This window comes from Peromyscus eremicus, chromosome 15 (genome assembly GCF_949786415.1).
Source record: "Peromyscus eremicus chromosome 15, PerEre_H2_v1, whole genome shotgun sequence".
Classification (NCBI taxonomy): Eukaryota; Metazoa; Chordata; class Mammalia; order Rodentia; family Cricetidae; genus Peromyscus; species Peromyscus eremicus.
In genome coordinates, this window is record NC_081431.1 from 2790497 (window position 1) to 2818121 (window position 27625).

The 27625-nt window shown below is 45.2% G+C and overlaps 1 protein-coding gene across 1 annotated transcript in view; it reads left to right on the forward strand.

Annotated features, from left to right (window-relative positions):
* LOC131925662 (protein-cysteine N-palmitoyltransferase HHAT) overlaps positions 1-4237 on the forward strand; it is a 72563-nt gene extending 68326 nt beyond the window's left edge. The window contains exons 7-8 of the mRNA XM_059281026.1: positions 3900-4050; positions 4213-4237. Coding sequence (XP_059137009.1) covers positions 3900-4050; positions 4213-4237 — 176 coding nt within the window. The remainder of the gene's footprint in view (positions 1-3899; positions 4051-4212) is intronic.
* Positions 4238-27625: the final 23388 nt, after the last annotated feature.

The following is a 27625-nucleotide window of genomic DNA, read 5'->3' on the forward strand; positions in this document are numbered from 1 at the left end:
TGTGTGTGTGTGTGTGTGTGTGTGTGTGTGTGTGTGTGTGTGTGTGTTTGTATGTTTGGATGTCTGTAGGTACATGTATATGTGTGCATGGGTGCATGCATTAAATAACATGTGTACATGTTTGTGGAGGCCAGAGGTCAGCAGTGGGAGTCATTTCTCAGGAAGCTATCTCATCTTTTTCTAAGTTGAAAAAATTGTTTTTAATCTTATGTGTATGAGTGTTTGCCTGCATGTATGTAGTATGCCATGTGTGTGCTTTGTGTTTGAGTAAGTCAGAAGAGGACAGCAGATACCATGGAACTGGAATTATAAATGATTAGTGGCCCAAATCAACTTTGTTTTTATGGATAAGGCCAGCTGAGTGTCTGGTCCTCAAGGATCACTAGGGCTTGGAATCTTGTAGCCTTTATGAGTGTTTTCCAGTTGTTTCCAGGAGTCAAAGGACCTGCTTGGAAGCACAGAGGTTGTTTTGCTCTGTGTTGACACCCCCTTTGCAAAGTGCATGCTGATTAGAGTCCACTCTGTAGGATCTCCAAGGCTTCCCAGTCAAGAGAACACGTGACTTCTTAGACCTTTAAGGCATTATAAGAAATGCCCCATCGTCCCCTGGAACCTGCTTGACCTTTGAGGGTCTGTCACTGAACTTGAAACTCCCAGATTTGGCTGGGCTGGCTGATCATTAGCTCCAGGGATCTGCCCACCTCTGCTTCCAGCATGCCATGGGAGAAAGACACAATTGTTTTCTTATTTGACCCACCTTGATGTACGACTTTCTTGTATTCTGTGACTATGAAAGTTCGTGTAACTATTTCCATGTCATCTGGGACAGCCTGGGTCTGTGTTGCCATGTAGCAGTCATTCATATTGGGCTCAGAATAAACATGAAGCAGAAACTGAGGCACAAAGAGTCCTCTTGCCTGTGACAATGGGTAAGATTTGGTTTTGAAGTGATAAAATATTCTATAATTGGCAAGTGATGGTAGTTGCACACATTTGTAAATGTGTTAAAACCTCTTGGATCACACACTTTAAAAGAATGAATTCCACAACATGCAAACAATGTCCCCCCAAAGTGACAGGAACGGCTGGAGAAGTGGTGTAGTTGGTAAAGGTCTCCCTTTGTGAGCATGAGGATCTGAGTGTGATCCCCAGCATCCACATGAAAAGAGGTGCTTGTAATCCCAGTCTAAGAGAAGGAGAGGCAAATCCCTGGGGCTTACTGGCCAGCCTGCCCAGTCTGCTGAGCAAGCCCCAGGTTCCATTGAGAGAGCCTGTCTCAAAAAGCAAGATGGGGCTATCTAGATGGCTCATGGATAAAAGCACTTAACCATCAAACCTGATGACCTGAGTTCAGTCCCCAGCATCTCCATGGTGCAAGGAGAGAACTGACTCCTGAAAGCTACCCTCTGACCTCTGTGCACACATAAGCGCACATACATACAAATGAATAAATAAATATAAAACAAAATAAAACCAGCAAGGATGGTACGTGAGAAAAATACTCAAGATTGACCTGAGATGAGGACACACACACACACACACACACACACACACACACACACACACACACACTCGATAAGAAATAAATGATTGAAAAAACATGAGGCCCTGAGGTGACTTCCTGGTATTTAATTGGAAGGAAAGCTGGGGGGGACTTGCAAGTGACATAAGGCACAAGAGGTGCTCAGGGATCCTTCATGAAAACAACACACAGCCCTAGAAAAGACTTGGGGTTCTGTTCCCACCTTCCTTGAGCTTCCTAGAAGACCACGTTAGACCATTCACTAGCTTCAAAAGCAGCTATGGCTGGAAGCCCCAGAGAGACAGCAATGGCATGTTCATGCATCATCCAGAACCTTCCCTCTTGTACAGGAGATACTGCAGAATGGCTTCTGCAGCTGACCAGGTGGCCTTCAGAAATCTAAAGGACAAGCACCAGCCTCACAGAGACACTGACAGCAGTTGTCACTGCTGGCCTCATAGTCACCTTAGTAGAGTATGTGGCTCTAACAGCGGCCCTGCATCATGGAAAACAAGCCACTCTTCAAGTCACAGAGTACAAGAAAGCCACAGATCACAAGATTTTCTGGATGTGTTGTTGGAGGACATCAGGAAGGCAGGCTTTATCAAACCAGAGAAATGTCTCCTGTGGTCTCAGATGCCATCTGATGGCATTTTTAGCTTCTTAGGTTGGTGGGAGCTGATGGTCTACTAAGTCATTATAGACCCCCGATTTTACTGGATATGTGAAAAAAAGTTAAGTCAGACACAGAAATGGACAAAGAATGGGTATTTAAGGGACTAAAGTTTATTAAGGCAATTTGGCTCTGTATCAGCAAATTCTAATTCTCCACAATTACATAGTTGTAGGTGGACATTTCCTGTCCCAACCACCTGGTCCCAAATAACCAACTCAGAGGCTGAATATGAATTGTAAATGCTTGGCCAATAGCTCAGGCTTATTACTAACTAGCTCTTACATTTTAAGTTAACTCATATTTCTATTTATGCTCTGCCATGTGGAGGTACCTTTATTAGCATGGCACAGTCACCTCCTGTTCCCTCTGCGTCTGGCTGGTGACCCCTCTGATTCCACCCTTCTCCTTCCCAGCATCCTCAGTTTGGCTTTCTCACCTAACCTTTTGTCCCAGTCAGCTTGTTTATTAAACCAGTCACAAGCGACAGATCTTCACAGTGTACAAAGGGATTGGTTCCACAGCATGTAGTATTCGATCATTCAGGCTTGCAGACTTTAACACAGATATGGCTTTTGTTCTGGGGACTTCAGTTCTAGGTGAGCACATCACTTTTTTTGTAAGGTAGAGTAATATTTCATTGTCTGGATCCACCATAACTTGTTGATGGATATTTGGATTGTTTCCATCTTTTGGCTGTTAAGAGAAATGCTGCTAACTAGACTAACCTGGGTGTCTGTGTAGAAACACTTGCATTTCTTTTGATCAAAGACTGGAATTCCTGGGACATAGGGAGACTCTATGCTTAATTGTTTGAGGAATTGCCTCTCTGTTTTCCAAGGTGGCTGTGTTGTCTGACATTCTTATGTGCTATATATGTGTCTTCACCAATACTCACTGATCTGACTTTGGATTCTGGATGGATGCAGGTTTTGAAAGGACTTGTGAAGGACCCCTACCCTCATAGGTTTTAAATGAAATGGGTATTTTTTTCATACTTTTTCTCTATTATCTGTGAAAGCATGCCTTGTGTGCTGGAAAGGTGGCTTAGTTGGAGAAGGCACTTGCCACACAAGCCTGATGCCTTGAATTCAATCCCCTGGAGCTCCCAGTGGAAGAGAGAACCAGCTCCCAGGAGAAGAGAGAATCGGCTCCCAGAAGTTGTTTTCTGGCTTCTACAAGTGCACTGTGGCACATATGTGCTCACATACACAAACACATGCACATAAGCAATTTTTTTAAAGATAAAAAATGTGACTTGGGAAGAGGTCCTCTTGCCTGTGACAGTAATAAAGGTGATCTCGTTTTTTGTTGGTTACTTTTCTGTTGCTGTGACGACACACCACAGCAAGGCATCTTATAGAAGAGGGTTTATTTGGGCTTTTGGTTCTAGAGGGTTAGAGTCAATGATGGTGGGGGCAGCCTGGAAGTAGGTGGCAGGTGTGACTACGGGGCAGGAAGCTGAGTGTTCACAAGCAAGAAACAGTGAACTAGAAGTATGTGGCTTTTCATGCTCACACCTACTCCAGTGACATACTTCCTCCACTGAGGCTGTGGCCCTTAACTTTCCCCAAACAGGACCAGCTAGGGACCAAGTGCAAATGCCCAAGACTGTGGAGGGCAAGAAGGGACTGGTAGGGAAGCAGGACAGTCTCGGACTGCTGTCTTTCACTGGTGTGGCTGACGAGTCCCTTTGCTTTTCAGGAGGACTGGCCCTGGCCCAAGTACTCTTCTTCTATGTGAAATACTTGGTGCTCTTTGGTGCTCCGGCTCTCCTCATGCGCCTGGACGGACTCACACCACCACCCCTTCCCCGCTGCGTGAGCACCATGTTCAGCTTTACTGGGATGTGGAGGTCAGTCTCATAGTTTACTTAAGTCTTTTGGGTGTGTCCAGTGGGCTTGCTGGCTTCAGAGAGTTTGGCTGCTGTTCTTCCCCTTTACCAAAGCCACATGTGGTACTACACATTCTTTAGCCTGCTAACGTGATGGCAGTCCATGCTTTCTGACCCCCACAGAGTTATCATCAAGCTGTGGAGGTAAGCGAGGCAGGACACACACAGGACTTTCTTATGGCTGTGAGAAAATACCCTGACCAAAGCAATTTAAGGGAAAAAGCTTCATTTTGGTTCACTGTTTACGTGTAAAGACTAATATGGAAGTCCTAGACGTGGGAGCTTTGGAGGCAGCTGGTCACATTGCATCTGCAACCAGGAAGCAGGGAGCAGTGAGTGCTGGTGCTCAGCTGGCCTTCTCCTTTTTATGCAATCAAAGACCCAAGCCCAGGAAAGGGTACCACTTGCTTTTAGAGTGTGTCTTCTCACCCTAGCTAACCTATCCAAGATGGTATGCCTGGAAGCTTGTCTTCCAGGTGAATCTGGATCTGCTCAAGTTGACAGTAAATGTCATCACAGACATGCTCTGAGATCTTCATTACTCTGCTTTCCTTGAAAAATGACTGTGTAAATCTCACTGTTGACTAAAAACAGTGTAACAGCCTAGGCCAGCACTCACTGCCATTCACTCGTTCTCAGGTTTTGAAAAACCTTCTGGTCTGGTTGTCTTGTCTCTTCAGTAACAGTAGTAAGGTGATGTGTACATCTGTCTCCAAAGTTCTTTTGAAGATGAGGCAAACAGTGGCAGATGTTTCCAGATGTTAGCCCTCAACTTGGTATTGTTCCTGGGCAAGGTTTTGTGCGATAGACTGAGGTTTTCTCTGAGTTCTTTCACTGTTACTGATTTTTTTTTTGTCCCCAGAACTTATGATTGGCCCAGGAATTTTGTTCCTAAACATCCCCAAGTCCCTTATCATTTTTGACGACTGTTTTCCAGAAGGATTTGTTTGCACCTGTGTTTTTCTGAATGTGTCCAGTGTGTAATAAGGGTTAGGATTGCTGCTGCAATTGCAGACCCAGTGGAAGAGGCTCAGGGTGGGCAATGGCTCAGCAGGGGAGTCAGTGCCTACTTAGAACTTGGGCTTTGGTTCCCTCGATGGCCTCTTTCTTGTTCTGGCCCTGCTCAGAGTTACTGCTCTGCCTCACTCATCGCTGTAGACCCAAGACAGAAGTAGCAGGAGAACTCAGTGAGTGTTACCGTGCCCCATGCTGCTCTTCTGCAGGATGCAGGTGGCATGCATGCCCCATGCTGCTTTTCTGCAGGATGCAAGTGGCATGCATGCCCCATGCTGCTCTTCTGCAGGATGCAGGTGACATGCATGCTCCATGCTGCTCTTCTGCAGGACACAGGCAGCATGCAGTGTTGCCCCTCCATAGTCATGTAGGCACATGCAGAGTGACCTGGGCTTCTCTGTGCACATTTTAGTTGTGTCCCATCTTGCTTTGTGGGGTTGGGAGTTTCCTGTAGTTACAGAAGGGCTGTTAAGCAGCTCCCTGGCACTTCCTTTGTCATTTTATTAGGCCCCAGGCTGGCCTTTTGAGTGGCAAGACCAGGAATGCAGGCAAAGGGGCTCTTTTCAAGGCTGGATAGTTTTTGTTGAGATGAACCTCACTGGAAGCTGTCAGGTTGCTTCCTCAGTCAGTGGTGGCGACCAGGGATGATTTGGGAATATGTCACAAGCATCTGGTGGGAGCCCTGCATGGCTTCTCTGCCTATCTGTTGTGACCATCTGTGTACTTGGGAAGGATGTTTTCCTGGGGTCTTCTGCAGGGTCAGCTGGAGTGGTCACCATGGTGACCAGGGCAGTTTCTTTGTCCATAGTTACTAACTCACTGATTACCACAAGGTGGCTGTGTTTCATGCAGTGAAACAGATTGTCTGTTTTTGTTTTCTATAATCAATTTTTTAAAAAGATTTTTTTTTTTACATTTTTAAGTGTGTGTGTGTGTGTGTGTGTGTGTGTGTGTGTATCTGTGAATAGTTATGTGTACATGAGTGCAGGTGCCCTTGGAGGCCAGAAGATACCTAATATTACATGCACTGGGCCTGGAGTTCCAGGTAGTTTGACCCATCTGGTGTGAGCAGTAGGAACCGAATTTGTGTCCTATTGAAGAGCAGTATACACTCTTAACTGATGAGCCATCGCTCCAACCCCTTTATGTAACTTATTTTTGCCCAGGAAAGATCCTCAACTTATGTGAACTACAGAGATAGATAGCCTGTGTCCACCATTGTCGCAGTCAGGAACAGACCGTTACACTGTGGAGGCTCCGAAGTGGGAGCTCTTGGAGAGGGAGGATTGAAAGGCGTGTACAAGAGCACTTGAAGGAAAAAGAAATAGATTCTCCTCTAGGACTGACGCAGGCTCCCACCCTAGCGTCTGCAGCATGCAAGACTAGAAGGTTCCTTGCTTTTTTAGATTTATTGATGAAAGCAAATGTCTACGTGCATATGCATGCCGTCGTGAGTTTGTGTGCCCTGTGTGCATGCAGGTGACTAAGGAGTTGGAACTAGTTTCTGGTGTTTGTGAACTGCATGATGTGGTTCTGGGAACTGAACCTGAGTCCTCTGCAGAGCAACAAGTTCTCTTACGTGCAGAGCTACCTGCCTAGCCCTGTTTCGGTTTGTTTTGTTTTGTTTTGTTTTTGAGACAAGATGTTGCTGTGTAGCCTCGGCTGGTTTTGAGATTGTGGAATCAGCCTCCCGAGTGCCAGGGTTACCAGTGTGCATCACCACACCCAGTCCCTCCACATTTTTAAGTGTCTTTCCAGCTTGCTACTTACACGTAGAAGGGCTTGTGTCTTTGTAGAAGGTGGCCTTTTCAGGTTAAACAGCTGAGTTTCAGAATCCAGGCGAGCCTCTAAGCCATTGTGCCCAGGGGAAAGCTCAGGGAGGCTTTTGACTGGAAAAAAAAGAATTAAAATGCTGATTATCTTTGTGTCATTTGCAGACTATTCCTTCCTCACAGGGAGGTTTTTCAGTGTTGTGTGTGAGTGTGCATGGATGTCTAGTATATATGTGTGTTTGTGTAGTGTATGTGTGTATCTGTGTAGTGCATGTGTGTGTGCATCTGTGTGTGTAGTGCATGTGAGTGCATATGTACATTTGTGTGTCTGTGTAGTGTATGTGTGTGTGTGCATCTGTGTGTCTGTGTAGTGTATGTGTGTGTGTGCATCTGTGTGTCTGTGTAACGCATATGAGTGCATATGTACATTGTGTGTCTATGTAGTGCATGTGTGTGTGTACATCTGTGTGTCTGTGTAATGCATGTGAGTGCATATGTACATTGTATGTCTGTGTAGTGTATGTGTGTGTGCATCTGTGTGTCTGTGTAATGCATGTGAGTGCATATGTGCATCTGTGTGTCTGTGTAATGCATGTGAGTGCATATGTACATCTATGTGTCTGTGTATTGCATGTGTGTGTGCATCTGTGTGTCTGTGTAATGCATGTGAGTGAATATGTACATCTGTGTGTCTGTGTAGTGCATGTGTGTGTATATGTACATTTATGTTCTTTCATGTGGAGGTCAGAGGTAAATGTTGGATGTCTTTCTCAACTCCATCCTATCTTCTGAGACAGTCTCTCACTGAACCTGGAAGTTACTGTTTGGCTAGACTGGCTGGCCAGCAAGCTCTGAGGATCTGCCTGCCTCTGCTTCCCCTGCACTAGGGTTGCAGACGTATATGACCACACCCAGCTTTGTTCTGTGGGTGCTGGGTGGCAGCTTTCCCTGCTGAGTTCTCTCTCCAGCACTGGTTACGTTTCTGAGTGTATGGTCTGTGAAGGGAAGGCAAGTCGTGAAGCTGTGATGTCTAGTATCCAGCTTTACACTGATGTTTCTGGGCTGCATATTGGGTGTTGCTGCAGACCGGGAATGGCTCCCTCTTCCTGAGCCTAAGAAGAATTTAGTCAAGAACAGAGGGGAAAGCTGGTGGTGCACATGTTCTCCTGGGCCATGGCAGATGAGAGAGGCTTCTCCTGGAGGTTATTGAGTGATTCTCCTGATCTTCTGGAAACAGTTATTGAGTGAGGTTTAGAACCAATGATGAGTCTGTCATTAGCACAGCACTTTACACACCTAACATGAGCCTGGCTGTACCATCTTCCTGTGCACTTTGAATAGCAGGGCCACTGCCAGCAGCCTGCTGTGTCTTTAGAATCTGAGCTTTGTGTCATAGAAGAGATGACCCTGGCCATTGGTGGAGAGATGATCTTCCCTAACAGGATGGTTTATATTGGCCATGAAGAACTGCTGCTCACTTTGATGGTCCACAGGTACAGTTGGGACCTGATGGGTCTATTCACTCCTTTCCCTGGCTTCCCTTTGCATGGATCTTGTTGAAATATTTACAAATGTAGCAAAGCCCCAAGGAGCAGCTGTATTCCCATGGTGTGAGTTTTCCATGGTTGTATGGGGCTGAGAAATTGAAATTTCTATGCTTAATCTCTAGGTTTCATGTTTTAATTTAGATGAGCTGAGATCGCTAATGAGTATCTTTTGCCAAGAGTCATTAGAGACGGCATTGCGTCTGAGGTTCCAAATTAGCATTCTGACCATGTCTCTTGATTTGATTTCTGGCTATGGAGGTGAAGTGTGCAAAGTGATAGGATTTCCCACAGTGGCTGGTGAGTTATGGGTCAATTTCAGTTATCTCAAGAATCTGAGGCAGCTTGCCTTCCACACCGCTTGAATTATGACATTTTCCGGCCTTTGCAGGCAAATTCATGCATCACCCGTTATCCCAGAGGAATCTAGATAGTGGTTGGTGGGGGCTAGACTTTATTGTGTGAGTACATCTTTAGACTGGGAGGAGGAGCAGCAGGAGGAGTCTGAGCACTTGCTCTCAGTGGGGCATCAATTGCCCAGACTGGTAGGTCAATAGAAGACTTTAGATGTCTAGGTAGGGAGTTGGTTCTGCTGTGCAATAGATGATAAATCCAGTGATGAACTGCTGGTTCTTTGAGCTTCCTGCCTTTGAATGATGCTTAACCTCCAGTTGTAGGGCAGGGTGGCAGGCATGGAGTTGGTGAGATTGTATGCCATGGTCTCCCAGCATCACTGGTACAAAACAAAGACTAGGTGAACCTAAAGAGGAAAGGTGGAACTGGCTTTGTTCACAAGTGCTCACCCCATCCAGAGAGACCCTAACCCCAAGAGCTTGCTCTTCACCAGCTGTGAGACTCTGGGTAAGTTGTTTCATTTTCTGGTCCAATCTTTTACCTCTCAGTGAGGACTCATCCCATAGGATAATGTGACATGGAAATGAGCGTATAGTAGCCCCCCAGGAAGTAATAACATTTTACTTTTTTTAAATGGGAGGTTGTTGTAAGCCTGACAAAGCCAAAGGTGACCATGAGGTCTACCTCCTGCCGGGCCAGGCCTAGAAACAGTGAGTGCTGAAGGGATTGGCCAAGCAAAGACTCCATCCAGTTGGGGACTAGAGAAGCCGTGATTCAGCCAACTGGGGCGAAGTCATGAGCTTTTCACCAACCCAGTCACATGGAAGGGGGATGGCTTCCGTTAGCCTACAACATTCTTCTACTCATGTGATTTAGCAAGTTAGTGGCTTCCTTCCACCTCATTTTTCTGAGGCATGAAGATGGACTGATAGCAGTACTTGCTCTGGCAGGCTGCTGTGAGCGTTAATGGAGACCACACACTCAGGCAGTGGACATAGGGCAAGCAAACACCAAAATATTAGCTCAGTGTCATTGGTACATGTTGCTAGTTTTCCTGCCTGGCCCACAGTCAGGACAAATCTCTATCACCTGCCAGTCCCACAGCCGCTCAGACCCGACCAAGTAAACACAGAGACTTATATTGGTTACAAACTGTATGGCCATGACAGGCTTCTAGCTAACTGTTCTTACAGCTTAAATTAATCCATTTCTATAAATCTATACCTTGCCACGTGGCTTGTGGCTTACTGGCATTTTCACATGCTGTTTGTCATTGTGGCAGCTGGCAGTGTCTCTCTGACTCAGCCTTCCACTTCCCAGTTTTATTCTCCTCCTTGTCCCACCTATACTTCCTGCCTAATCAGCAACACATTTGCCATACAGACCATCCCACAGCAGGTACAGATAGATTAAAATTTATACTGTGCCTTTCACTTTTTTACTTTTCCAATAAAGAAAGCCTGGAAAGGTAAGTGGTTGAAGATGTGGAAAATTTAGGTAGCACTAGGTAGAAGATAAAGGATTCAAGGAAGCATGTGGTCCCAGGTGTGCCCCAGGCATTGGGTTATTATTATTGATGAACACATTTGCAGTATCCAGCTATAAACACTATGTCACCTATCTTACTTCATTTACCCAACTCTTCCCTCTCTGGTCCTTGTCAACAGACCCAATAAATGCACTTTATTTCTTCATATTTTAAGCCACCTTTTTCTTTTTGTCTGAGCACAAACTTCCATATATCAAAGTGGAAAGGAAATATGGAGCTGGCCACTGTTCTGTTTTGCTTCCGGTTCGTTTTACTTCAAAGGCTGTTGTAGCTAGAGTTTTCCTGCCTGGCCCACAGTCAGGACAAATCTCTATCACCTGCCAGTCCCACAGCCTCAGACCCAACCAAGTAAACACAGAGACTTATATTGCTTTCAAACTGTATGGCCGTGGCAGGCTTCTTGCTAACTGTTCTTACAGTTTAAATTAATCCATTTCTATTAATCTATACCTTGCCACATGACTCGTGGCTTACCGGCATCTTCACAAGCTGTTTCTCATCGTGGCGGCTGGCAGTGTCTCGCTTACTCAGCCTTCCACTTCCCAGCTTTATTCTCCTCCTTGCCCCGCCTACACTTCCTGCCTAGCCAACGGCCAATCAGTGTTTTATTGATTAATCAGTAACACATTTGCCATACATCCCACAGCACTTCCCCCTTTTTTTTTTTCCAAAAAGGAAGGTTTAACCTTAACAAAGTAAAATTACATATAATTTGGGAATTTGGGCGTAGCTTCTCTTACTACTTCCTGCTGGAAGGGGGTGCTGTATCTTATGGGGAAACAAAGAAAATTTTAGAATTATGGAATAGTCCATGAGGCTGTATCGTCTGAGCCAGTTGCCCTTAAACCATTCTGGATGTTGGATCATCTGGGCCATGGTGTCATCGGAGACCTTCAGGGGGTCTTGGCTGGTCAAACCTGATGTATCTTAATCTGGAACAATTCCATAGCCTTTGGCTTTCTGTGGAAACAAAAGCAGAGTCTCTTTTCCAAAGTAACATATCCTTACATTCAAATTTTGAAGTCAAGGTATCTTTAAAATATGCATATTGGTTTAACTCAACAGCTTTTACAATCAAATGTTTTTCTGCAGTTAAAAATCCCAAAGACAACACAATCCAGATTCTCTGTGTAATATCCATTTTTACGTGGCTTATTTTTTATACTACCTTTACTGTCTCTTTAATGACTTTATTTTTTAAAACTATGTATTTGTTTCTATAACTCTATATATCACCTTTTTTGTCTCTTTCAAGCCTACGTATCTTTTACACACATTGTAAACTATTACATCTGAATCTGTCTTATTGTGAATCTCTTGCCTTAAACTGCAGCAGCTGTGGCTGCTGGCTCCGCCCACCTCAGCTTCCCAACATGGCTACGTTTACCGCCAGCTCTGGGAGCTATCGTGGGTCTATGCTTTTATCCAAGCAGTGTGTAGTCCAGAAACCTCTTTTTTTTGTTTTGTACTGTCAAAGTCTAAATCCACCATGCAGCTTAATGTGCCACTTGCAGAGGCCTCATTCCCGCCATACTGCAGGTCGAGCACGCACGCTAGGAACCCACAAGTAGCTCAAACCGGCAGCTGCCGCTCATTTGAGAGAGACAATTAGGAAGCTGTTTTTAGCTCCATTTTAGAAATTTTTTTCTCAGTTTTTAGGTGGAAGCTCTTGCCCCACATTGGACGCCATTTGTAGCTAGAGTTTTCCTGCCTGGCCCACAGTCAGGGCAAATCTCTTTCACCTGCCAGTCCCACAGCCTCAGACCCAACCAAGTAAACACAGAGACTTATATTGCTTTCAAACTGTATGGCCGTGGCAGGCTTCTTGCTAACTGTTCTTACAGTTTAAATTAATCCATTTCTATTAATCTATACCTTGCCACATGACTCGTGGCTTACCGGCATCTTCACAAGCTGTTTCTCATCGTGGCGGCTGGCAGTGTCTCGCTTACTCAGCCTTCCACTTCCCAGCTTTATTCTCCTCCTTGCCCCGCCTACACTTCCTGCCTAGCCAACGGCCAATCAGTGTTTTATTGATTAATCAGTAACACATTTGCCATACATCCCACAGCAGGCTGTCCTCTCCATTTTCCTTGTGTGGAAATGTGGGTAAGTTCTTTGCGTGAAGGCTTCTAGAATAAGAAGCAGTGTGGCACAGGAAACACCAGGACTTCTTCATATGGAAGGCATTGGTCATGAGTCTTGTTAGTCACCAGAGTATGGTGTTTGGGGACACAGGTGTGGAGCCAGGCTGCCTGTGCTGGGGTCCTGGTTCCCCTCGGGAAGTCCATGCTGAAGCGATGGATGTGAAATGTCTCTTATAGGTGCATGTGTTTGAACACTTGGTCTCTGGCGGATGCTGATGTTTTGGGAGTTTGTTGAAACTTCAGGAGGTGGGACCTCACTAGAGGAGGCAGGCCATGGGGGCTGTCCTTCAGGTTTATAGCTGGCCTTGTTTCCTGTGTGGATCTGACTCCTGATCTGACAGATGAGCAAGCAGTCTCATATTCTTGCTGCAGCAGACATGAGCTGTTTCCTTCACCACCCTTTTGTACCTCCTTGCCATGATGGAGTCTAGCCCCTCAAACTGCATGAGCCCAAACAAACCTCTCTTCCCTCACTTCTGTTCTTGTCAAGTATTTATTTGACCACAGTGATGAGAAAAGTGATGAATTCAATAGATAATCATGCTTTTCTAAACTTCTGACCACTGGTTTGGTTTGGTGTGTAACTGGTTGATCCACACCTGAAGGATGTGATACTCACCAGGCATGACCACCATGGGTTCTCAGTCTTCCTCATCTCCTGATTTTCATCAGGTGTTGTACGTGGTGTGTCAAAATATTATGCCTACCTTCAATTTTACTGAGAATGAATGCACCTTTTGAAGGATCCAGAAGGAGGAGTGTGTACACCTGCCTTAATTACAGTCATCATTTCAACAGACATTGTGCTCTGCCACAGATAGTCGATGTGGGGGGAAGTTGCCAACTTGAAGGAAGAAAAGACTTTCCATTCAGACTTGGTATGCAGGAGGAGTCTGACAGACAGATGCTTGTCTTTGGGTTTGGGATTTTTCTAAGGGAAGTGCTGAGGAGAAAAAAATCGAATTCTCTTACAAATTAAGATGAGGAAACTGGATGCAGTGTTGGGAGTGAAGTTCTTGTAGAACACGCCGTGAAACAGCCAGAGTCTAGTGATAACAACAGCAGCGCCCTCAGCCATGTAGCTGACACTCTGCTGAGACGGTTGTAATGCTTTCAAGTGTGTTCTGCTCTCTTTATCTGTCTCTAGTGAAGTGGGACTGAAACACACTCCTCTGTGGACTAGAGTGTGAGGCTGTGACAGAATGTGGGATTCAAGGGACCAGAAAATGATGTTGGCTTGGGTATCAACTCCCTGGAAACAATATGCGGAAGTGACAGAGAGGGTTCTGTTGGCAGAGGGTTAGTTTTAGGCACCAAGGAATAGGAGGAAGTAGCTGCCACATTAGCCTGGCACTGAGTGGGTGGTGGTATGGGGCTGTTGAGGGTTTCCCCCATTATGTTAGAAACAGGACTTTAGAAACTTCCTAGATGGAGGTTGGAAGGAGGCTTCTCTGATGCCCACACAGAGATGACTGTTTTTCCCATGGGTGTCTCCTCCTACATCCCCCTTTCCATCCCTTTGTCTCACTATGCACACATCCAATCCTCAGCAGTTCTGTGTTGTAGAAGGCATTCAGCAGGTTGGCATCTCAGAGGCCAAAGTCAGAAGTAAATATTCTCTTCTTAGGTTTGTGTCTCTCCCTGTGTAGTACATCTCTCCTTCAGGATGTCATGGGGTCAGCAGAGGCGGGCAGAGAAAGATGGCTGGATAATTTCATCCTCTTTGGTGTCATTTCTGGTCCACTGTTTGCCGTGGACAAGGGGCATCTTTCTCTTGTGACATGCTCCTTAGGAAAGGAGCCTCCTGTCTCAGCCCTCTTAGGTAGAATGAGGTTTGTTTTTGTTTTTGTTTTCTTTTTTTTTGTAATGATAAGAAAAGTACTTTAAGATTGGAGCTGGATTTGATTCTGAATTTGTGAGCAACCAGATCATGACTAGGAACTAGGGATTGCTGAGATACAAAATGAGTGATTCCAATAAAAAAAAAATCCCCATTAGAGTGAGCTGATTATTCTGTGTAATGGTCTTATCAAATAAGGATGAAAATATCATCAGACACTGTATAACACATTCCGGTTGTATTGTTGGTAAGAAAGACTTTTGATGAATAATGAATTTTCTCAGAGATGAAAATTTATGCATTCTATATCACTATAGGTGATTATATTTCCTCTTTATGTTATACTATGAATATATGCAAGATTCGTTTTATTTATCCATATTATTTTTATTTACCTGTATGTGTATATGTCTGTGTGAGTGTATGCCACATGTATGCAGGTACCTGCAGAGGTCAGAAGAGAACATTGGATCCCCTAGTTGTGGAGTTTCAGGAGGTTGTGAGCTGCCTGACATGGGAGTTTGGGAACTGAACTCGGATCCTCTACAAGAGCAGTATTTGCCCTTAACTTCTGGACAGTCTCTCTATCTCCTAAAACATTTATTGGTGTCATCTTTTTTAGTCTTAAGACTGCTGATTGGTTTAGCTTTGATGTGTTTGCTTGTGTTGTTATTGCAGACCCATTTGCCATCTTTATTCCAACCCACCTATCTGCACAGATGTTCAATGTTACAGTTATGGATACAAGCAGAATTCTCTGATCCTGTCCAGTTGCTTCCCAAGGAACAATGTTAATACCTTGTCTTCTATGAAGAACGGTAACCCATGGTGTAAAGGTTGAATGGCATCTATGATTGTCATGGTTGGAAGCGTTGCTTATTTTTTTGCCATGGTGTGTAGCTTGGCGTGCTTGGCATGGTGTGTGGCTAGCTGGTGTGCAGTTTGGCATGCCTGGCATGGTGTGCAGCTTGGCATGGTGTGAATCTTGGCATGCTCCAGAAGTTTTGAAGTGGACACTCAGAAGGTTTCAGATTTGGGAAGCTCAGTTCATCTATCATTCTTTTGTGTTCTGTTTAAAGACACCACACCTATGCATGATTTTGCCTCAGTAACACTGAACTTCCGCCCACTGGAACTCTGAGGGAACACCACTACTGTTTTTCTTGGATAAGACATACCATGGCCTTCTTGTGCTTAGGAACACCACACAATGCCATGGTTGGGGACAGTGATGTCATCTCCTAGAATACACCAAAATGTGGGAGCATAGATGTGTAGCTAGAGTTTTCCTGCCTGGCCCACAGTCAGGACAAATCTCTCTCACCTGCCAGTCCCACAGCCTCAGACCCGACCAAGTAAACACAGAGACTTATATTGGTTACAAACTGTATGGCCGTGGCAGGCTTCTTGCTAACTTTTCTTACAGCTTAAATTAATCCATTTCCATTAATCTATACCTTGCCACATGGCTCGTGGCTTACTGGCATCTTCACATGCTGTTTGTCATCGTGGTGGCTGGCAGTGTCTCTCCTCAGCCTTCCACTTCCCAGCTTTATTCTCCTCCTTGTCCCGCCTACACTTCCTGCCTAGCCAATGGCCAATCAGTGTTTTATTTATTGACTAATTAGCAACACATTTGCCATACAGAACATCCCACAGCACTTCCCTTTTTTTTTTTTCAAAAAGGAAGGTTTTAACCTTAACAAAGTAAAATTACATATAATTTGGGAATTTGGGCGTAGCTTCTCTTACTACTTCCTGCTGGAGGGGGGCGCTGTATCTTATGGGGACACAAAGAAAATTTTAGGATTATGGAATAGTCCATGAGGCTGTATTGTCTGAGCCAGTTGCCTTCAAACAGTTCTGGATGTTGGATCATCTGGGCCATGGTGTCATTGGAGACCTTTCAGGGGGTCTTGGCTGGTCAAACCTGATGTATCTTAATCTGGAACAAATCCATAGCCTTTGGCTTTCTGTGGGAACAGAAGCAGAGACTCTTTTCCAAAGCAACATATCCTTATATCCAAATTTTGAAGTCAAGGTATCTTTAAAATATATATTTTGGCATAACTCAACAGCTTTTACAATCAAATGTTTTTCTGCAGTTAAAAGTCCCAAAGACAACACAATCCAGATTCTCTGTGTAATATTCATCTTCACGTGGCTTAATTTTTAAATTAATTTTACTGTCTCTTTAAAGACTTTATTTTTTAAAACTATGTATTTGTTTATATAACTGTATATATCACCTTTTTTGTCTCTTTCAAGCCTACGTATATTTTACACACATTGTAAACTATTACATCTGAATCTGTCTTATTGTGAATCTCTTGCCTTAAACTGCAGCAGCTGTGGCTGCTGGCTCCACCCACCTCAGCTTCCCAACATGGTGGTGGTACGTACGTTTACCTCCAGCTCTGGGAGCTATCGTGGGTCTATGCTTTTATCCAAGCAGCGTGTAGCCCAGAAACCTCTTTTCTTTTGTTTTGTACTAGCAAAGGCTAAATCCACCACCTAGCTTAATGTTCCACTTGCAGAGGCCTCATTCCCACCATACTGCAGGTCAAGCGAGCACGCTAGAAACCCACCAGTAGCTCAAACCGGCAGCTGCCGCTCATTTGAGAGAGACAATTAGGAAGCTGTTTTTAGCTCCGTTTTAGAATCTTTTTTTCTCAGTTTTTAGGTGGAAACTCTTGCCCCACATTGGGCGCCATTTGTAGCTTGAGTTTTCCTGCCTGGCCCACAGTCAGGACAAATCTCTCTCACCTGCCAGTCCCACAGCCTCAGACCCGACCAAGTAAACACAGAGACTTATATTGGTTACAAACTGTATGGCCGTGGCAGGCTTCTTGCTAACTTTTCTTACAGCTTAAATTAATCCTTTTCCATTAATCTATACCTTGCCACATGGCTCGTGGCTTACTGGCATCTTCACATGCTGTTTGTCATCTGTTTGTCATTGTGGTGGCTGGCAGTGTCTCTCCTCAGCCTTCCACTTCCCAGCTTTATTCTCCTCCTTGTCCCGCCTACACTTCCTGCCTAGCCAATGGCCAATCAGTGTTTTATTTATTGACTAATTAGCAACACATTTGCCATACAGAACGTCTCACAGCATAGATGGGTTACCACTGTGGAGTGCGCCAACAGCTCAGCGAGCCCTTTCCATGTAACAGGTCCAGAGGCTTGGGGGTTTGGCCTCTGAACTTGAATAACTGCACAAATGTTCATTTGGAGCTATACGTGGATTTATCAGATAAACTCACAAACACAGGTTCCTGGGATAATGGGCATGGATTCTCAAGGGATGAGGATAGACCTCACCAAGAAGGTCACATGCAAGTGAAGACCTGGAGGAAGGCATGAGAGACACATGACTAGCTGGAGAGGTGTTGCAGGAAGAGGGTGCAGCCAGTGCAAAGGCCCTGGGCCCGAGGCATGTCTAAGAGAACAAGGAATAGCAGTGAGGTGAGTGTCACTGTAATGGAGCATGAAGTGAGGAACAGGAGAAGGTCGTGAGATGGGGAGGAGAGTGGTCCCAGATGCCATTGTGTATCCTTTGTTTCCACATCTCAGTTAGATGGAGAATGTGGGAGGGACTTGAGCTGAGAAGCAGGCATGCTGTGTGGAAGCAATGACCCAGAGCCCAGCCCTGATGAGTCCTCTTACCTGAAGCACCTGACTCTACCTCTGATGTCCCAGAATTGCTCTGAGGCGCAGGTGGAGGTCAGCACCAGGAGCCTGGCTGTCTTTGGAGAGTCAGCAGGAAAGCTGAACTCTGCGGCTGTGGTAGGAGAGTGCTCCTGGTGGCCGAGGGTGGGCTCTAGGGGTCAGTGAGATGGTTCAGTGGGCAAAGGCACTTGCCATTGAACCTAATGTTCCTAAAATCCTTTCCCAAGGAAAGACATAAGCCATATCTGCCCCTTCTTCTAAGGTCCCAGTGGCAAACCCAGGCGTGATTCCACCGAAGGTCACTGAAGAGTCAGTGAGCTCTACTGGGCGTCCTGACAGAGCATAGGTGAAGGGTTTCTTAAAGGGATGTGGGTTCTCCTAGCTTAACGGCTGTATCCAGAAAGCCCTACTCAGCAAGGATCAGGGTATCCCTGTAGCCACAGAGATGGAGTCCTCTGCCTTTAGCCCCTCCCCCCTGCAATGCCACAGGGAGAGTTGCCACTTAGTAGGGTGCAGTTGGGCACTATCGGGGGAGGTAGAGGTTGGAGGGTGGTGGGGGAGGAGGTGTAAACTATCAACGAGCCCTGCTGGGATGGTATTTGCAAGGTGGGCACAGCTACATATGTTAAGTTGCTTGGCTCAGAGGACAGTCACTCGCAACTCCTGATGACCTGAGTTCGATTCCCAGTACTCACACGATGGAAGGAGAGTACTGACTCGCACATGCTGTCTTCTGATCTTTACATACAGCACAACACTTGCCCACATTAGACAAATGTATTGAGCAAACGGATTGAAGATGGGCTCCAGCTTAGGATGAACTAGTTGAAGTATTCGTTTCCAGAAAGCCCCAACTGTGTTATGAGGCATGAACATTCATATGACTCCAAGCCTAGGGTGCCAGTATTGAGGTGACACTCACTCATGGCTTTTCTGGGTAAAAGGCACATGGGGTCCCTTAGAGATTTCCCTTTTTCTTACAATCATGGTTCAATCCTTAAGACTTCTTGTCCTTTCATTCCCCTTTCATGGGAAGAAGAATCTCTTGCACAAAGGTGTTCGCATTTGAAGTTGAGTTTGGAAACGATTCAGGTCATAATGAATACAGAAAACACTTCAGGCAATGTGTTATTAAAGGCATGTGCAGGAGTTGCGCTTGTACATTGTGAACTTATTAGCATTTCAGACTGATGCCTCTTTTACATTTAATTAGATTTCAGGCTTCAATCGATTTATTAAATGAATTTCTCACTGCTGAAAAGGTGTAATATGCACACAGCAGTGGCTTTTACGCAGCCCCTCTGTCCTCATCCACTCAAACAGATTCTTGCTTCTGTCTGATTCAAAGCCGGAGGTTATTTTCCAAAGCTACTGCACAGCATAAATATAGCCTGTTTAGAGCCTGTGGATGCTGGGGTCATTGCCTGTTTAACTGCCCCATCTGTCCTGGATGCTCTGGTGGGTTTACCAGCCATAAAAGTGGCTACTGGGTAACAATAGCCACCGTGTGGTTCAGAGGTTCTTTGTCACGCAGAATCTGTCTACAGTTATTTTGGCACAAAATCCACAGGCCTTTATTCTTACCATTACGAAGGCTGTTGGGGCTATTTAGGTAGTGGGCAAACAGACACCATGACTCAAGTCCTGTTAGTGACTCACAGGCTGGAAAGCAGGCTGCCAACTGTGCACATTTAGTGATGCTCTGGGTTTGTTTAGCAGAGCACAGTGACGGGTGCGTCCTAACCCTGGTTCTACTGCAGCCAGTGTTCGTGAAAACGCAGCTCTTACCTTACAGGAAAAGACATGGTTTATTCTAGAACCAAATATGAATGACCAAGGCCTGGGAACAGAGATTCAGCTTTCCCCAAAGGCCATGCTCCAAGGAGGTAGCAATTTCATAACATTTTAATAGAAGCAGAACAAAGAAAGCGGTAAATCAATAGTTCTCAGACGCATTGGTCACACGGAGGGCTTCAGTAAAGAGGGGGATGTCTGTATGGTCTCAGGTGCTTTCTGAGGACATGCTTCACTTTGGGATTGATGGAAGCTGGTGGGATTGTCACAAGGCTGTTAAGTCACATGCAGAGGGGAACAGTGACTATTCAAGGGCCTAAGATAGCCCAGGATCATCTTTAATTAGGTCTTGGACTTGCAACATTCCAACCTCTTCACAGTCACTGAAGTTCTAGCCAACCTGTGTAGAAAATTCAAGAATGTACATGTTATCTGTAAGAACGTGCACCTGCCTTGTATGAGCTCGGGCAGTGGCTGGGCAGTGATCATTCTCCTCTGTGAAGTGAGTTCCTGGACATCCTGTCATTCCAGACTGCTGGGTGTCTGTCCCATGCCTAGTAGCTCCTTCCAGTTTCTGCTGTGTGTCCTTAGGATAAGGAAGGGTAGTGTGAAAAATAGATCAAAATCTAAATGTGTTTAGTGACTATCAGCTAGATAAGTAATGTCTATGTCTCAAAGTAGATGAAGTGGTATTAGTTGATGTATTTTATTTTCTAAATGAACTAAGTAAGACCTCGTGTTGAAATCAGCTGTGGCCATCTCAGCCAAGGAAGTTGTTTTTATCATATGTACTATACATCTTCTGATGCACACTTTTTAAAAGCCTGCTGGGAAGGGCATTAAAGACTCAACCATGAAGGTAGAGAATAGAAATGTTTCTGTTGTATAAGATAAATACTTTTTGCCACAGTGCAAAAGCTGTGTTCAAAATTTTAGGATTCACAGTACAGGAATTAACCCTTACACACACACACACACACACACACACACACACACACACACACACACTCTTGGTTGAGAAGCATAGCCCAGTGATAATGTAGAACTGTGGCTGGTTAGTCGACTCATCTTTGATGAAAGACTAGTTTTATTCACTTTTGCAAGGCTCGTTGTGGGGAAGATTCTGGTGGAGTGGGTGAGTTCTAAGGATGTCAGTTTCTCCACCTGTAGATTACTCATCAAGCAGTGATAAGCTATTAGTCACCTCGAGTTCATTTCTCTGGGAGGGGTGTGGAACAGTACTAGACTGACACGGGATTGGAATTTCAGGGTCTCTTGTTTGGAAGGTATCTGTGCCCTCTGCCTTTTACAATGTTGAGGAGTTCAGCTCTTAGGCCTGGAGAGGTGGCTTAGCAGTTAAGAGTGCTTACCTCTCTGTCAGAGGACTAGAGTGTGTGTTCCAATACCCACACCAAGTGGCTTGCAAATTCCTGTAACTCCAGAACCTACATACATGCATGCATGTTCTCTCTCTATTAAAAAATAGAATTTAGCTCTTCTTTAAAGGACGTGTATTTAGGTGGTGCATCTGAACAGAGATACGTAGTAAGAAGTTGTATGACTTTTTCTGGGAATATGTGAACAGAAGGGCTATTTACAGGAGCATGGACTCTTCAAACACAGCCACATTACTAAAAAGCCCACCCCAGCATGGGTGCTGATTCATGAACACTGCATCCCTGGAGCTCTGTATGTAACTCACAGGTAGCTCGACAGGTCACAGAGTCTTCCTTCTCCCCAGCAGTCCTTACTGTTTCTATAACCCCAAGGAGAGAGAGCCTGTGCATCTGATAAGTTTCAGGAACTCTCTGAGACTTGTGAGTTGTTTATTTATGAGTCTTAAGGATCCTCCTTTGGGGGTGAAACTGTTTCAATTCAGAAGTTATCAGATGTGAGAAAAGTGTGTCCTTTTTAGGGTATCAGACTGGAGACACCCTGTATCCTGTCCTTACTGGTGGTATTAATTTTTACTATCCAGAAAAGATATGGTCTGATTCCTTCACTTTATCATAATTTTTCTTTTTGCTTTTTGCTTTATAACTAACGAATAAGCTACAGGAGACACTTGGAGACCATATAGATATCCTGGTCTTTGTTAAAATGCCCCCCAGATTTGTCTTTGATGGTAATAGCTTGTTTGAGCTAGTCTTTATTCAGGTGTAAAATGTTGATATCCAGCTTTGGCCCTTGCCAGTTGGTGCTTGGGGGTTCTGTGGCAAACAAGGCCTCCCACACCCCATATGCCTCATTATTTACCTGTACACCCCACTTCCTGTCTTCTAGTAGTTTTTAATTCATTACTCCTCTAAAATTGGTACTCAGATTGTCCCCTCTTGGCCAGGGATCCCATATACTGGCTTCTGTGTCTGTGGACATGCCCAAACGTTATTTGGGCAAGATTTTCCTGTTTATAGACCTTGAGCTACCAATTACCCTACTTTCTTTTCTTTTCAACAGTTTGGGTCCTGGAATGTCTGTGTGTAGAGCAGAAATATAAGACACAATGTGACCACGAGAGTTCTGCATCTCTGCTCCTCATTGAGTTCAAATGTGAGTTTGAGTATCTTGGCTCAGGTTGAGCAGTAACTGGAAGAAGAAAAAAAAAAAAGAGCAGGGGTCTATGGATGTAAAGGGAGCAAGAATAAAGGGACAGACCTTCTCCTATGCACAAGTGGGCTGGGACCTGCGTCCGGATGAGGAACACACTCGTACACCAGGCATTTGACATTAAAAGTTCTCCTTCTAGGACACACAGCACCAAATTCTGAAACCTGGCCACTCCACAGCAAGCCCCCTCCCCTGTGAGCGCAGACCAGCAGACTCTGCTCCACCCTGGTCATGGTCCAGTCTGTTTCTGTGCAGTTGTTTAGTAGCGGGCCCCAGAGCTGACTGTGGACTTCTGGCAACATGGGCTGTAAGGCCACTGTCTGTGGTCTTCTGTTCTTAAAAGGCATTTGATCAGTTACCTTGTGGGGCCTCGGTTTCCTCTAGTGCTGAAAGAGGGAATAGAATTTAATATCCTTAAGATTTTCTTCAGTATAAAATTCTATGAAAGTGAAAGTGAGGTAGGGATTTTAAGGACTTGAATTAGTAATCTCCCATATTTGTCCTGACCTGTGATGGTTACTATGAGTGAGCAACAGGATCTAGATTCCTTTAGGAGACAAGCCCCTGGGCATGCCTGTGAGCTTATCTAGATTAGGTTAACTGGGGTGGAAAGACACACCTGAGTTGTAGGTGGTACCGTCTTGTGGGCTGGAGCCCTGGACTGAATAGAAGGCAGAAAGCCAGCTAACCAGGAGCATTCAGGGTTCTCTGCTTCCTGGCTGTGCATGCAATGGGACGCCACCTTAAGTTCCTGTCCTGGACTGTTCTCTTGAAACACAAACCCAAATAATCCTTCCGTCCTTAAGTGGCTTTTATTGGGTATTTTGTCACAGCAGTAGGACAAGTAATGAATTCACCAGCAAAGCTAAGGGTTCTGTTCTGTGGCCTACTAAGTAGCCAGTCTTCATGTTTTTTTTTTTTTTAATTTAATAATTTCTCAGACCTCTAAATTATCCCTAATGATTGAAGTATAATCTAGGTTTTAATTAATATGTTTGCTATCATGTAGTGACATGCAGATACTGTTCTCACAGTAAAGGAGACGAGCTTGCAAATCTGTTAATGGGATAATTTGAATTCTTCCCACGAGTGCATTAGGCTACTGCTCGCTCATGATGAAGACACTCTGGGCAGCTTCTCAGTCCTCCACTCAGTTGGAAGGATTGTTCTGCAGAAATGGAAAGTGCACATAATTAAGAACTAGAGTTGTTATTAGAGAGGAGCGTCATCTGCTCAGTATCTGGGTCCTTGCCTGCTAGATAAGGTCAGTGCTGACCAAGCATGTGTCCATTGGAGTGGACAGGCAGAGTTCACATGGACTTTGTGGTGTGTGTGTGTGAGAGAAAGGGGGGGAAGGGGAGAGAGAGAGAGAGAGAGAGAGAGAGAGAGAGAGAGAGAGAGAGAGAGAGAGAGAGAGAGAGAAGTGTGCTTCTTGTACCTCAGGAAGGACCACTAGTGGAGTGGTGCCCAGAATTTACACTTAGGGCTTAAGTACCTTTTGATGCTGTGTGCACTTAGGAAGTCAAGGACCTCTGGACATGCTAGGGTCAGAGACATACCTTTAAGACATTGCTGCAGGCTAAGATAAGTCTCTTGGTCCTCTTGGTTGACCTGGGCCACAGGCAGGCTAGTACCCTCACCCCACCCCCTGCCCCTGAACCATGCTCAGACTGTTCGCCTGAAGGAAATCTTGGTTTGTTGATTACTCTATGGCTTGAAAGCTGTGTCTGCTCTCTTCAACGAGGAAGCAGCATGAAGAATGTGAAAAGCAGGGTAATGAGGTCCCCAGTCTCTCTCAACTCAGAGCCACATAATTATTTAAAATTGCTTTCATCTACTGGTCTTCATATCTGTCCTTTGAGCTTTCAGAGTTCACTCCTTAGAAGTCCCGATCTTGGTGCAGAGGGACAGAGAGTAGGAGAGGGTAGAAGGGACAGGAACAGCTGGGTGCACACCTGTAGGGCAGTAGGGCACATCCGACTCAGCAGGGGAGACTGGTCACAGGAAGTCAGCTGAGTGAGGCTGGGGTGTTTAAAGCTCCTTACTCTCCCAGAGGCTCAAGGTGCTGCTGAGAGAAGTCCCTTGCACACACAGCAGGTCCGCAGAAGCAGGCCAGAAGCAACTGGAGCAGGAATGGTAAGTCACCCCATCAGAGCAGTAGGACCAGGTGCTCGCCCACCCAGGACTTTCAGAATGGGAGGGCGTGGCTTGGAAAGGCCACGATGGAGTCATCATAAGAAAAACTAGCAAAAAACAACCGAGGGGCGTTTCCCCCAATGGAGGACGGTAACACAGTCTCTGTCCATCCACGGGAGAGCCTCTGAGCTCCTTCCTAGATTTCAGAGAATGACCCTCAGAATTACAAAGATCAGAGGTGTTCTGAAGGGAGGTCGAAAGCGGTCACTACATGGTCTGGTCCATGTTTTCTCCTACTACCAGGAAGCACATGGATGTTTCAGTGTGTATTTGTGGTGTCACACTGAGAGGCATGAGGAAATGGGGAAGGAGCCATGTGGCAGACATTGGAAAACGTGTTCAGAGCTCATCTACTCCAAATTTTGCCACTTTGGTATGTTGATTATTTTGATCCAAAAGGAATTGAGTCACAGCCAACCCAGGAAATACGTTTTACTTCTCCTCAACTGATTAAAATTAAGATGCAAGTTTCCCCTTTTGCACAAGAAGTTTTCATTTACAAAGAATTTTTTTTTTTTTTTTTTTTACATCAGTAAAGATGTCTGAACCAGAAAGAGAGCCACAGAGTTCAGTCATCTGAGACTACGATCTGCCTTACTGGTCTCCTGCATTCACCATACATGTCCTCCTCCCCTTTCCTTGATTTGCCTCCCCAACCCCTGCACCTGAGTCTTTTCTGTAGCTCAGTGTGGTATATACATCCCAATCATCTCATCATTGAGTCACATCTTGGTGAGATTCTTATATATACATATACAATTCAATTTTTTCTCCCCAAGTAGTTTGTCACTTTTCCTTGACTGGGTCTTCCTTCTGTAATGTCCCTTTTCTACTCTGTAGCAGTTAGCATTGAGTGTTGCCCTGGTAACCGTATTGGTGCTACGTACATATGTGGAGCTTGTCAAGCTGTGGTGATGGTCAGGCTTCCTATGTGACCATCTGTGAATCCAGGAGAGCTGCACAAATCTCTTTAGTGTGGATCTTTAACCAGAGAGCCACAGGAGGGCTTTGCATGTTCACACCAGGTCTCCTCCCTGATGGGCTCTAGTGCCAATCCCTTGTGAAGGCCGCAAGTCACTATGAGATCAGTTGAGTGGGTTTGTCACTGGTGCCTGGTTCTTAATGATTATGTTACTGGACCCCGGCAGCCCTAAAAAAGTAGGCTCGGCCACCCGTCCTTAAGAGTCCAGTTAAAGAGACAAGCAAGAGTGAAAGGCAGAGAAAGGGGATTCATTCAGTGTTTCCACATTAGGGAGAGGAACAAATACAGAGGTTCAGTGATGCCCCTGCCCCTCATGTCCATTGTGGGAGAGTCTTGACGTGAGGCATTAAGTGTAAAGGTGTGTGCAACTCAGTAGTTTAGTCAAGGTGTGGTTCCATCCATCATTGATCCACCATTATCTCAGCTCTAGTCTTTCCTGCAAGGTGGTCTGACAACTCCTGGGGACATTCCAGTGCATTCCAGTTCCTTGGAGATTTCTGTCTCAGTAGCCCGATGGTCGAAAGCAGGGGGATGTTTCTTTGCACCATCTTCTCTCCTGCCAGGACAGTTGCAACTCCAGGTCGTGAAGGAAGCTCAGCTTACTGCAAGCCCATTTTAGTAACAAATTAACACCAAGGAGTCCTTGAGAGATCTGAGATCTGATCACCAGGTCCCTGGGTCTTGAAACCAGACGAGACTTGACATCTGAGTCTTGTTCTCCAATGGCTAACCAGGCTCTGTGCCATGGGCTCATAGCTACCAAGCCTGGAGTGAAGACCCAAGGATGCCTTAGAGCACTGGTTCTCAACCTTCCTGATGCTGCAACCCTTTAATATAGTTCCTTATGATGTGGTGACCCCCAACCATAAAATGATTTTCATTGCTACTTCATAACTGTAATTTTGCTACTGATATGAATCATAATGTAAATATCTGATATGCAGGATATCTAATATTTGACCCCCCCCTGTGAAAGGGTCATTCCAACCCAAAGGGATTGTGACCCACAGGTTGAGAACTACTTGTTAATTCAGGGACGAACTTAGACTTTTACAAACTGTGAAGAAGGAAAAGCTATTTCTGAACGTCTCAGGGGATGCTTCACCTCCAGCAGCTAATCTGCCAGAAACAGTGAGCACAGCCCTGTGTGAGAGGGGCAGACCTGCTGATTTCCTTGGACACCTCCATCTTAGTTGCCTTTCTTAGGCTTGGCTCCTAGGAGAATCCCCAAGGGGAGAGCCGTGCAGACCAGAAAGCTGAAACACAAAAGCCAGCCCAGGAATCATCATGTTCACTCGAGAAGTGGTGTTCTGCCCAAATCAAACCCCGTAAGAACCTTCCACGGCTTGAGATCCCCGTGTGTCCTCAGGCAAAACCCCATAATGAGACTATTACTCACAAATAATGGTCTCAAGGACAAGGAATCAGGGACCCTCTGGCCTGCTGGTGGCATTATACTGGAACTTTAAATTGAGGTCAGGGCATTTAACCTGAGTGTCACATCTTAATTTCTGTCAAGTGTAAACTCAGTATAGGAAAAGACTGTGATGAATTTCCCCCAAGGAAAGTGTTCTAGCATGGAGATTTTTACTTTCCATTTAGGAAAACATTTAAAATATGAAATTTAAAAAAAAGTGCGGCTTTTTTTAAATACCAGAAGACAAAAATAGCATATCCCCAGGATCTCAGGGACAAAATTCTATGTAATAAATGGAAGGCAGCGAAGGTGTGTTTAAGTATCTCATTGGGTAGCTGAGTCTAGACTGAAGAGGAGGACAGTGATTTTGTTAACTGCTGTAATACTGTAGTAGGAAGCAGACTGAATCCACACAGACCTGTGTTGGGGAGGAGCAGTACTTCCTACAAATCAAGGCAACCTTGGGGGTGGTGCTCCTGGTATTTACAATTCATACAAATTACAGTCGTGTGTGTGTGTATGTGTGTGTGTGTGTGTGTGTGTGTGTGTGTGTGTGCACGCAGGATGGTTGCCTACAGACAACACGTTTAGCCTTGAGTCTGGGTGCTGAGCATACCAAAGGAGTCTGATGTATTCACAGGACTCCTAAGG